This window comes from Podarcis melisellensis, assembly GCF_964234715.1.
Source record: "Podarcis melisellensis genome assembly, chromosome: 7".
In the NCBI taxonomy this organism is placed as follows: domain Eukaryota; kingdom Metazoa; phylum Chordata; class Lepidosauria; order Squamata; family Lacertidae; genus Podarcis; species Podarcis melisellensis.
The window spans coordinates 7,762,630-7,775,465 of NC_138539.1; the positions used below are offsets into that span (position 1 = coordinate 7,762,630).

General features: G+C 44.2%; 1 protein-coding gene across 1 annotated transcript in view; it reads left to right on the forward strand.

The window, feature by feature from the left end:
- The window catches only part of COL22A1 (collagen type XXII alpha 1 chain), a 178,869-nt gene that overhangs the window by 94,940 nt on the left and 71,093 nt on the right, over positions 1–12,836 (forward strand). Inside the window, exons 16-23 of the mRNA XM_081918646.1 lie at positions 1,193–1,246; positions 1,929–1,973; positions 4,122–4,175; positions 6,108–6,161; positions 6,865–6,900; positions 7,391–7,420; positions 9,781–9,834; positions 10,534–10,587. Coding sequence (XP_081774772.1) covers positions 1,193–1,246; positions 1,929–1,973; positions 4,122–4,175; positions 6,108–6,161; positions 6,865–6,900; positions 7,391–7,420; positions 9,781–9,834; positions 10,534–10,587 — 381 coding nt within the window. The remainder of the gene's footprint in view (positions 1–1,192; positions 1,247–1,928; positions 1,974–4,121; positions 4,176–6,107; positions 6,162–6,864; positions 6,901–7,390; positions 7,421–9,780; positions 9,835–10,533; positions 10,588–12,836) is intronic.

Consider the following 12,836-nt stretch of genomic DNA (forward strand, 5'->3'; position numbering starts at 1 on the left):
ACTCAAATGCAATTCCTTATCTCATCCCTTTCCTTAACCTAACTTTCTAACCCTCACCAAGCTCACCCCTTACCCAGCACTCTATGTGTGGGTACATAAAGCATTTTTCTTGTCCCATCAGATGTCAAGGAGATGAGTAACCTTTAGAAGACATCTGAAGGCAGCCCTGTTTAGGGAAGCTCTTTAAGGTGTACTGTTTTATGTTTTTATGTATGTTGGAAGCCACCCAGAGTGTCTGGGGCAACCCGGTCAGATGATTGGGGTACAAAGAAAGTTGTTGTTGTGGTTATTGTTGTTGTTGTTACTGTTGTTACTGTTTGCTCTTCCTGTTCAGTTCCTGTTTGCACTAGCTTGGTCTCACCTTAAGCATGTCCACATTTCATTGGATGCCAGGAACACCCACCCTCTTGAACAGAGGAAATGTGCAAAGGGTTTCTCTCCACGAATGAGTGTGGTAGTGATTGATGTTTGTGCCTTCTCCCCACCTCATTAATGACAGACATACCCACCCCATTTTGTGTTTTTGTCTCTTTTTCTACTCACCGCCCCCCAATGACAACCATTCTGTGCTATGTAAGTTGATGGGCCTCAACCATAACTCTTGCTACCAGCTGCCAAATCATTGAATTCCAGGACGACAAACAGGAACAGAACTTGCTGACGAGTAACTTGATTTTTAGTTAGTTAGTTTTATTATATACAGCAGAGTAAAACACAGCTTTGTACAAGTTACTATATACACAGACGAGATTCAAACCCCTTTTCCAAACTCAACACTCCAACAACAAACTGCTGTGTCATACTGCTTATAAGGAAGAACTTAGCCAATCACCACCTGTTGCTAGGCTTCCCTGTCTCCAAGCAGACTTACTCACATACTCTGTTTAACTTGGCTTGTTGCCAATCCACTAATTGTCTACTCCAAAAGCTGCACGAACTCAAAGTCTCAACAATGTCAGGTCCCCATGGCAGGTTATGCCATGCCCCCACAAAATTCATTTTGCGATATACCCCACAGCAGCCATTTTTTGACTGGCGCCCATGACACATTCTCAGTATGTCTGCTGGCCCAGAAGGCTAGCCTACCCTGCTCAGTGTGTGGTTTTACCTGTGTAAATGGCTATTTCAAGCTTAAAATTTGGACATGTGCGACAGTCCTGATCTTTGTTTTTTTCTATATATTTCTTGTCAGGGGTCAGATGGTCAGCCAGGACCCCCAGGACGCCAAGGATACGTCGGAGCACCAGTAAGTTGTGATTTTATTATTTTTATTATTTAATACTTAACCTGCCCAATGTTCCATATATAAGCCAACATCCTATGAGTGTTCTGTGTGATTTGTAAAATCCATTCATGTGGTAAATGGTTGCCTGATACTCAAATGTGGCCTTGCCAGCACATAAGGACAGTTGTCAACATTTTTGCACATAGATAGCTCTCCTTCAGCAAGGCTTAGTTATACACTTGGTTATTTTATCTTTAACAATACTTTCCACCAGTTAAAAGTTCACCGTTCACTTGTTGAAAGCTTCCCTTGCTTTCCTTCAGTTACAGATGCACATTTCACTGGAGAAGGTCATTCAGTTTTCCCCGTCCTCATTATCTTGGTTATAAAGACTTCACAATCATTCCTTTTAGGTCTCGGAACAGCTCAACAATCCCAATGGATGGCTGATCAGCTCATTGAGTACTCCAAGTCCAAGGCCAATTAGCATATGCAAAGGCGGTTTGTGGGAATAACATTATTGGTATATTATAGACAACTGCTTAGCAGGCAGAGCACTAAATCAGCATTTCCCTGGCACAGGAGCTGCAGCCCATAATGAGTCACTGGGTACAAATTGCTAGCACATCGGTGACTCATCCAAGTTTCACTCTGGGTAATGGAGGGAACGATGCAAAATCTTTTTTCTTCCCCACTTTTTCAGGGCCTGCAGGGAGAAAGAGGCGAAAAGGGACCTCGGGGAGACAAGGTATGGATCGTGTGTGTCAGATAACTTGTCAACAATCTGAGTGGCAGTGCTGAACATTTTTTCCTCAAAACATGAATGCAAGAAGGAACTGGGAAATTGAGGGTAAATGTATGCATAGTTTAGGGCCTCAGATTATAAGGGGCCTCTAAATGCAAAAAAGGTTACTCATTAGATTGCTAGATCTGAGGGAGCAATCCAGACCTTCCTAGTGCCCCTATCATCTAGGGATGTCCCTGATTTAGAGAAGCCATCTCAGTTTCCGATTTGATCCTGGAACGCCCCACTTTTCCTTAGGGTGTCCCTATTTTCACTGGAGAAATGTTGGAGGGCATGGAGTAATCCGAACCCCAAGCCATCTGGAGGCAATCCAGTATAGGGAAGGGGTTTTTTTTATATATAAAATGTGCAATATTTTATTATGTTTTTGTATATGTTAGAAGTTGCCCAGAGTGGCTGGGGCAACCCAGTAAGGTATGTGGGTTGTAAATGGTAAAATTACAATTATGGAATGGAACATCCCTATTTTCATTGGATAAATGTTGAAGGGTATGGCAATCCTGTGCACAAAAAGAGGGCATAAAGCAAGCCAGTGTAAATTAAGCCACCGTAAAGTTATACCAGATCAACATGTAATTCAGCAGTGGAAGAAATATTGCTACTCTGTCTAATCTTGAAAAAGGGAAACCAAGCCTTTCAACTAGTGTTCTACACTGGCTTGCTAGGCCATGTGACCAAACTGAATTGGCTTGGGTTCGCACCCCTACCATGCCCTCAGAAAAGTGATGTGAGTCCCCTTTTGCCACCTCCTGCACTGCCCACCCTGTTGCTACCGCTGGAGAAGCACTGCTGGCATTGGTGTTGATTATTGGTGAGATCTCGCTGATCTCCAGCTAGATCTCTCATGCTGTGTGAGAGATCTTGCCAGAAATCAGACCACTCCTTTGCCAGTGGTGAGGTGTTGGGCATCTGGAGGGAGACCACCTCAAGATCTTCACCCCACCTCATGGTTGGGCCAACCCAAGTTATGCTGGTGTATCTTTGGCTGAGTATGGGTAGGGGACTTAACACAGGCTGGTCCAGGCATCAGCCAGCAGAGTTGGAGATCTGCTGCATCCTAATCTCTCATCATGACCAGGTTGTGGGGTACACTGAGGTCCAGTTCTGAGGGCCTTCTGGTGGTTCCCCCACTGTGAGAAGTGAGGTTACAGGGAACCAGGCAGAGGGCCTTCTCGGTAGTGGTGGCCACCCTGTGGAACGCCCTCCCATCAGATGTCAAGGAAATAAACAACTATCTGACCTTTAGAAAATATCTGAAGGCAGCCCTGTTTAGGGAGGTTTTTGATGTTTGATATTTTATTGCTTTATTGTTATTAATATTTTGTTGGGAGCTGCCCAAATTTGCTGGTGAAACCCAGCCAGATGGGCGCGGTAATAATAATAATAATAATAATAATAATAATAATAATAATAATAATAATAAAAAATACCAGGATGGGTAGATGAGAACCAAAGAGGGAGGGATATAGTCAAAGACAGGCCAGAGCTGAGGCGAGGCTGCAGGAATCTGCTGTCACTGTTCATAAAGGCATGTTGCACAGACTGAGAAATGCAACTTATATAGAGGCAAGGGCCTGGTAGGAATTTTGTCCATCTGGCTGATTGGCTGGGCCATTTGGTTTTTGCCTACTGCATAGCAAATCGTCACAACTTGTAAGGTTGCGGTTAGGCATTGGTTATAAATTGGTGGAAGAGGGGTTAGGATAGGCTGGGCCTGCCCCTCCATGGTTGCTGCGGAAAGGGAATTCTGTTAAAGGAATCCTGGGGCTTGCCATCTTTTCGTCCAATCCCTGGTATGGGACTAGGGCCGGCAAGCCTTCGGGGAGCATGCGGATGAGAATTGAGGGTCTGTGACTCAGCTCCATTTCTCCCCGACTTGCTTTCCCCCGCACTGTCTTTCGGTGGTGCCCGGAAGTCAGTTCTGTCCCCAGGTGGGGGGACAGATAGTCTTAACCAATGCCTAAACAACTACTCACGGTTTTGTATTTGGCTTGGGGACCTCGACACGCAATGCTCTCAGGTTCAGAGCTGATGTGATGACTCAGGATGTATGTCCAACACTCAAATCCTCATTCCTATTTCTTTGCTTAGGGAGAACCAGGTCTCGATGGTTTCCCTGGAAAGCCTGGTGTGGATGGGAAGCAGGTATGTGGACAATTCAAAGTGGGACAAAACCATTTTCTAGAATTAGTTTTGAATTTAGAGAAGAACTTGCATCTTGAAATCATCCGCTCACCTCCCAAAATGTAGCCCCCTACTCTATTTTCTGTCTGCATCACAGTGCAATCCTGTAAATGTTCACTCAGGGGAACTTATACCAGCTAAATAAATAATAGACCAGATATCTGTTTCTAGATATGTATTTGAAAACCCTCCACCCTTTTTTTCTATTTTGTGCACATATTTTTCACGTCTGCATGTCTATCCTCTCTTTCCCCCCAATTTAAGTTTGTTTCATGTATTGGTATCTCTATTTGTTATCTCTTCTTCATTGCAGGCTAGCCTCAATTATACCATGGAGTAGTCCCTTATTTTTACAAAATATTGGAAAGTATATGCTACCATAATTATAGGCTGTATCCTTCTATGTAACCTCTTCATCACTTTTGGACTCAGCTATACAGCTGCACATACAGTATAAAGTTTTAAGTGTGTTTTATGTGCATTATGTGACACTAGATGGCGATGGTGAATTTATGGCAAATTCAATATGTATTTTTTCCCAAAACTTTTTTTATATAAACAACAACAACAAAAATTACAGCATTTTTCTATATGCTCCTAGATTCTTCCCCTATTGGGAAGCTGGGTTTGAGAGGCACCATTTACAATCCCCAGAATGCCCCTAATGTAATGCTGCCCCTGGGCATTGTGGAGAATTTAAATGGTGTTCCACCCAAATGGTTCTTTCACTAAGTCCTATTACTTTCATTTCCAGCTAAGAACCTCACTGAAGCTGCCACTTTAATTGCCCACAGTTCTGAAAGGTGATGCTGCGTCAGGGCATTGTGGAAAGTTTCAATAGTAGACCATTGCTGCCCACTACTGTTGAGTAATCCCATTAGGAAGGCAGAGTTACCACCACAGAGATCTTTCCTGATGGCCCCTCAAACCTACAGCTGGCCTTCCTTGAGTGAGAAGCTGGAAGAGGTGAAAGCTACAATCTGGAGTGCAGCAGGGAGAAAAACATTGCTATATCTATCACCCAAATAGTGGGCCAGATTTAGAAGCCTATTGGGCTGGATCCGCCCCCCGGGCTTTAGTTTGCCTACCCATGTTCCAGCTGCTCCATGATTTCTGTTTATCTTCCTTCTCCTTCAACTCCCTTTAGGCATCTTTCTCCAGCACTGTATTTCATGTCCTTTCCTCCTTCTTTTTTTCATATCCTTCATACGTTGCATCCATACAGAGCTATGCTTGCCGTCTCTCTCTCTCTCTGTGTGTGTGTGTTGTAAATTAGGTGCATTTTCCAATGGTAAACTGTCAACTTGTGTTTCATACCCTTTCCCCTCTTAATTACTGCCCTAGGTCTTTCATGACACATCATATTGCTCTCCAAATATTTAAAATGTGTGTATTTACTCCATTTGATCAATACCTTTTATATTACAGTAGAGCTGCTGCCCTATAAATAGTTACCTGGGGCAAAGTCTCATTATATTTGCTGGGACTTACTTCTGCATGGGCACGTGTATTATTGTGTCTGAGCTTAAAGTGATTCATGGTTCAGTGGATCCCAAATTCAATCCCTGGAATCACAAATTCCTAAAAACTTTGGCTTGGAACACATGCCAGTGTGGTGTAGTGGTTAAGAGCGCTAGAATCGTAATCTGGTGAACCAGGTTGGCGTCTCCGCTCCTCCACATGCAGCTGCTGGGTGACCTTGGGCTAGTCACACTTCTCTGAAGTCTCTCAGCCCCACTCACCTCACAGAGTGTTTGTTGTGGGGAGGAAGGGAAAGGAGAATGTTAGCCGCTTTGAGACTCCTTCGGGTAGTGATAAAGCAGGATATCAAATCCAAACTCTTCTTCTTCATGCATCCAAATACCTTTTGAGTGTTGTTTCCTTCTATTTCAGGGCATCCAAGGGAGTCCAGGCCAACCTGGTCTCATGGGACCCAGAGGAGAGAAGGTGAGGTGTTGTCTGTGTAAATCTCGCCTCTGAGATATGCTTGCTTACATATCACATACAGTATATCGCATTCACATTCCTGTGACGTAATGTAGGACAAACTCAGAACCCCTGTCCCAAGATGGATTTCACTATATTCCCAATGTTATAATCCTGATGCAGCCCTGGCCATACTCAATTCCTACTCACTTTCCCTGCCCCGTGTAAATCAGTTGGCCAGGTCGTACGAGGCTCTTCTGACTACATGCCAACTTACGTTATGCCCTAGAAATGTCAGGAACTGGCATGGCAGCCTCACAGGCTGCAGAATGTCACATCAGAATTTTGATGATATATCAGATGCTTCCCCTCCCCATTTGCATATCCATCAGAAAGAAAAAAAGAAAGGAAAAGGTAACAATAATAGTAATAATAACAATAATATTATTTATTTATTTATCGAATTTATATACCCGGGGGGGGGGGGTCCTCAGGGCAGTTCACAGAATAAAATCAAGATAAAAAACCACAAAATAGGGGACGTCTTATACATATGGTAATATGAAAAATACGGTAATTAATGCATAATAGGAGGATGTATAAACCGTCCTACAATCAAATCAGAGCAAATGCTCGATAAAGATCAAACAAAGCTTTGCCAGCGTCTTAACTTTGTAAACTTAACTGGATTGTTTTTCCCCCTCTCATTTGCTTTCTCATCTAGGGTGAAATAGGGCCTCCAGGGAAGCCTGGCTCAGTGGTAAGAGCTGTTAACATTTGATCTGTGTTTTGTGGCGGTTGACAAAACAAGTTCTCTTGAATGGGTGCTCAGGATCTCAAGAAATGCTAATATATGTTGGGCGTTAATGCCTGAGCAGATCTTAGAAATAGTTGGTGAACGATTTTCCTGAAGTTGAAATGTGAAGGACATGCCATTCTGAAGAATTTTGTGGAAAGAGGCATGAAATTCTTGCCCGCTGTGAAATTTTCAGATTGGATGGTCGTAGGAAATACAGGTCTCTTGGGGAGTGAGGTAATTTTTGCAGTACTCTGTTGACTTACATTCCAATGATCTTACTGCAGCCGAGTTTTTACACTTTTTGTTGCCTGCTTGGCTGCATAACTCCAACCAGCTGGATCTCAGGGGGAATGCAGAGCTCAGCTAAGTTCCCCCCTCTATGGGATAGAGAGCAGGGCAGAAACCCAGACTCATCTCCCTTGTGCTACATATTTATCTTCTTCTGTTTCAGGTGCAGATGGAAGGTCTGAAAGGAGAGCAGGTAAGGTCTTTCTAAATATTTTTGCACTGTCAATAAAATAATAATAACCAGAAATCCCAATTTTCAAGAATGATCGTGCTGACTAAGTCAGTATGATAAAATCAACCCAAACCGCAGAACTAATAAATCTGGGCTGAGTGGTTCAGAACACTTTCCACTCTGAATAAACTTTATTTTGAATCAAAGGCGATACCGGCAAGTTGTTTATCTTCCCTCTAATAGCTTTTATCCAAGGGTTGCAGTCATGCAGCCCACACAGTTGTTGCTAGTTCACGAAAACTCTGAAATGAAATTGCTTTGTCTGTTTTCATTACCCGAGGAGAGCAGAGAGTGGAGGAGGAGACACTCTTCAGTGATGTTTGCTGTCGATGCACTATCTGGAGCCGGTTTCAATGGTTGCTCCAAAGTTTATATTCTTCCTTCCCCTCTTTTAAACCTACAGCAGTTCAGAACTAGCAAAGCAAATAAAGGTGTACTCTGAAAAATAGTATAGTCGGTGAAATCTTTGGCAGGTTTACCTGGAAGTAAGACCCTTCTAAGGGATGCGGGTGACACTGTGGTCTAAACCACAGAGCATCTTGGGCTTGCCGATCAGAAGGTTGGTGGTTTGAATCCCCGCGACAGGGTGAGCTCCTGTTGCTTGGTCCCAGCTCCTGCCAACCTAGCAGTTCGAAAGCACGTCAAAGTACAAGTAGATAAATAGGTACTGCTCCAGCGGGAAGGTAAACGGTGCACTGCTCTGGTTTCATCAGAAGCGGCTTAGTCATGCTGGCCACATGACGTTGGCTCCCTCGGCCAGTAAAGCAAGATGAGCACTGCAACTCGAGTTATTTGCAACTGGACTTAACTGTCAGGGGTCCTTTACCTTTAAGACCCTTCTAGGATCAGATTGTATGTTATGATAATAAACAACAACAACAACAACAACAACAACAACAATTTATTTATACCCCACCCATCTCTGGGCAGCTTTAAACAAAATATTAAAATACAGTAACACATCATACATTAAAAGCTTCCCTAAACACCTTCAGATGTGAGAGAAACAAATGCTGGTCCACCATTCCTTAGCAACTTTTCAGAAACGTGACCAATTTAAATTATGGAGAGTCACCCCTTTGTTTAAACAAACAACTACTTTCCAGCATACAAATCTCTTAGTGCGGCTTTAGCACAGGGATGAGGAAACGGTGGTCCTCCACTTGTGGTCAGGCTCCAATTCTCATCAGCCCCAGTCATCACAGCCAGTGGTCAGGGATGATGGAGCTGCCATTCAGAGGTAGTGTTGAGCCTGTGGCAAGTGGGTCACTGCTGCTTTCCAGGAGGGAGAGGGAAAGGATGAGGTGTCTGGAAGGTTGGCACAGGCTAAATACACCACCAGCAGTGCCATATTGGCTCTGTCAGTGTGTTTGCACCGCAACAACCTCCCCACCGCTTAGTCCCTCCCCTTCTCTTTCCTGGTAAGCAACTGCCACCTACCTGTCAGGAAGGCAGCACATCAGCTCTGCCCCATCCAGTGAACCACTTATTCCATGCACCATCACAAGCAGCTGAGATGGAAGGAACAGAAAGTCTTCATGTTTGCTCAGTCTCAGGTTTTGGCAAATCTCCAAAGGCAGATAATCTGTTCCTATGGAACAGCCTCCAAAACACTGAAATGCATGTTTGCATCAAGTAGACTTCACATGTAGATTTAAACTAATAAATTGATAAGAGGATTGATAAAGGAAAAGGAGTACAGGAGAGGATGCAAAGGGGGGCGGGGAGATACATCTTGTACATATCTATCTGTATCCAGTGTGGTGTAGTGGTTAAGAGCGGTAGACTAGTAATCTGGTGAACCAGGTTTGATTCCCTGCTCCTCCACATGAAGCTGCTGGGTGACCTTGGGCTAGTCACATTTTTTTGAAGTCTGTCAGCCTCACTCACCTCACAGAGTGTTTGTTGTGGGGGAGGAAGGGAAAGGAGACTGTTAGCCGCTTCGAGGCTCCTTCGGGTAGTGATAAAGCGGGATATCAAATCCAAACTACTCCTCCTCCTCCTCCTCCTCCTCTTCAGGTAGGTAGACGTGTTGGTCTGACACAGTTGAAATATATATAAAAATTAAAAAATAATGTCCAGTAGCACCTTAGAGACAAACTAAGTATGTTCTTGTTATTATTATTATTTATTTTTTTATAGCTATCTATAGTTTGGCATCTTTATAACTTTTTGCAATAAGTTTTTAAATGCAGGCAGCTGTCCACAGTTGAGCTTCCTCAATTCCCTTGCTCAGATCAATACGATACACTGCTGAAGGAATTCATTTTAGATGCAACATAAAGTAATTTTTTAACCTTCTAATTTTGATTTGTTTACAGGGAGCTCCTGGCCCACGAGGTTCAATAGGCCCTCCTGGAACTCCAGGTATCCCAGTAAGTAATTTGCAACCTTCCCACTCTGAGTTGCTCATTTGTTCATATTTTTAAATGTCTTGTGCAGTGATGGATTATGCAGAGTCCTGAATATGCTCAGGTCTGGCTTGTTGGTTTGATTCTCAACCTAGGGTGTGAGAGCTCTTTGGTCCAAACCATGGGCAAGCCCTGGATAAGACGGCGATATTGTTAATGTGAGATGTTTGTTGACACTGAAGCATGGTTCTTGCTTCAGATGCAAAGATCAGAAGTTTCAGACAAGCCCATGCAATTGATACAAAAGACTCCAGTAGCATGGAAATTGTACTTAAATTTCAAAGGAAGATATACTCCTTTGACTTTCAGCCAACTTGGAGTGCATGCTTCAGAAGTCTAACCTGAGATTCAGTGCAGGGAAAATCTCTGCCTCTGCACAGAGGCAGTTTCCCTTGCCTTCAGGGACAGAGGACAACAGACAAAGCTAAATATATGATCTAGAAGAATTAAGCCGTGTTCCAAAATTGTGACACCAGTTCCTGAGATATCTTGCAGATCGCTAACATAGCAGTAAACACTAACACCAGTAAAAGGAGGTGGAAGGGAAGCACGATGAGCTGTTGAGCACATGTTGAATGTGGAAACTGGTAATTTGCTGATGCATTCCCCCCCCCTCTTCAATTTGATCACTTTGTTTAAATATCTTGTTTTTGTTGTTTGTAGGGCCCTCCAGGACCAGAAGGCAAACCAGGACCTGCTGGCTTACAAGGTCAAAGGGTGGGCAATGTTTCTACTTATGCATGTCCCAACGTATTGGGGGAAATGCCTAAATTGTTTGATAGTGTTTAATAGACTACTGTCAATAATTCTCACTGCCCTCCCTATTTGCCCAAAAGGGGGAAAAAGGGGGGGTAATCAGTTATACACATGTTGTTATGTAGACTGCTGTAATCAAAAGTCCAATCTTGATGGAGAGCAAAGTCCCATTTTGAACATTAAAGCCTTTGTTTCTATCTGTGCGGGACGCAGGTGGCGCTGTGGGTTAAAGCCTCAGCGCCTAGGACTTGCCAATCGAAAGGTCGGCGGTTCGAATCCCTGCTGCGGGGTGCGCTCCCGCTGCTCGGTCCCAGCGCCTGCCAACCTAGCAGTTCGAAAGCACCTCCGGGTGCAAGTAGATAAATAGGGACCGCTTACCAGCGGGAAGGTAAACGGCGTTTCCGTGTGCAGCTCTGGCTCGCCAGATGCAGCTTTGTCACGCTGGCCACGTGACCCGGAAGTGTCTCCGGACAGCGCTGGCCCCTGGCCTCTTGAGTGAGATGGGCGCACAACCCCAGAGTCTGTCAAGACTGGCCCGTACGGGCAGGGGTACCTTTACCTTTACCTTTCTATCTGTGCAGAGAAGGTGACCAGGATGAACAAGCGTTCCTTATAAGGAACAGTTGAGGGAGTTGAGCCTACAGTATATGAAGGGCTCCCAGTGTTATTAAATTAATGATTCCTGTTACTTAGGTTTTTCTCCACCTCAACACACACACACACACACAGTTAGTTTGCCGTTGATTCAATTTAAAGCAGGCCATCACTGAAAACCCAATTTATAAATGTCTTTATTAGGGAAATGTAAAATTTTGGAAATGTCTCAGTGGACTTGGATGCAATTGACAGGAGCCATCTTAATGAAACGGAACATGGGGGAACAGCCTGAAATGAGTGGGGGGAAGGATCTTGCAAAAGAGAAAGCTTAGCTGATCTAAGATGTGGGCTTGAAAAGGAAATGTCTGCATCCATAAAGGGAATGAGTTTTCCCTTGATTCTCTTCTTTTATTGGCAGCTCTTAGGAAGCAGATCTTACCGCATTCAACAAATGAGCACACAGCCTTGTGATTTAGATGTCATTCCTATTAATGGCAGCTCATCTCACAAGATTTGCAGTCTTGAGTCATTAAAAGGCAGCATTCCATCAATGGGCCTCTGACATAACAGAATTCACTTGTCTATAGAGCCCCCTATGACTGATTTTGTCATTAAGTGTAATGTCTTCTGATCTGTGTATTATCCAACATACTGTCAGAAGAGGAGTTTCCATTGAAAGATGAGACATGGGGGAGGCAGCTTCTGTTTTAAATGTGAACAATGTTCAGCAATGCTCAGCATTGTTGTAACCAGGTACATCAATGGTACCTGCATCTAGAACTAGTTGCTTGAGCACATTCATGGCATTGTGACATCACACACTGGGCTTGCTTGCTGCTAGGGGCTCATCACAGCCCATCACTGATGCCTATCCTGGGCCCTTACAAAACCAAATGTTTCCCAAACCTCATTCCTATTGGGAAGCTGAGTTTGAGAGGCACCATTTACCATCCCCAGAATGCCCCTGATATAATGCTGCCCCTGGGCATTGTGGGGAATATAAATGGTGTTCCACCCAAATGGTCCCTTCACTAAGTCCTATCACTTTCATTTCCAACTGAGAACCTCACTGAAGCTGCCACTTTAATTGCCCACAGTTCTCAAGGGTGATGCTGCATCAGGGCATTGTGGGAAGTTTCAATAGTGGACCGTTGCTGCCCACTACTGTTGAGTAATCCCATTAGGAAGGCAGAGTTACCACCACAGAGCTCTTTCCTGATGGCCCCCTCAAACCTACAGCTGGCCTTCCTTGAGTGAGAAGCTGGAAGAGATGAAAGCTACAATCTGGAGTGCAGCAGGGAGAAAAACATTGCTATATTTACCACCCAAATAGAGAAGACATATGAAGTGGGGAGCCACCTGCAATTATGGAAGTCCCCTGTGTACTGGAAAACCTGAGCTTCTACATGGCAGGGACTGTCATGGTTGGAGGCAGATCAAAGGAGGGGAGAGGGCTCTTGGGCTCGGGTCCTACTTATGGGTTCCCCATGGGCATCTAGGTGGCCACTTTGTGAACAGAATCCTGGACTGATCCAACAGGCTCTTCTCGCATTCTTATGAATAGAATCATTATCCTCACTTCACACAATTGTCCTCTGACTCATGGAGAGCAA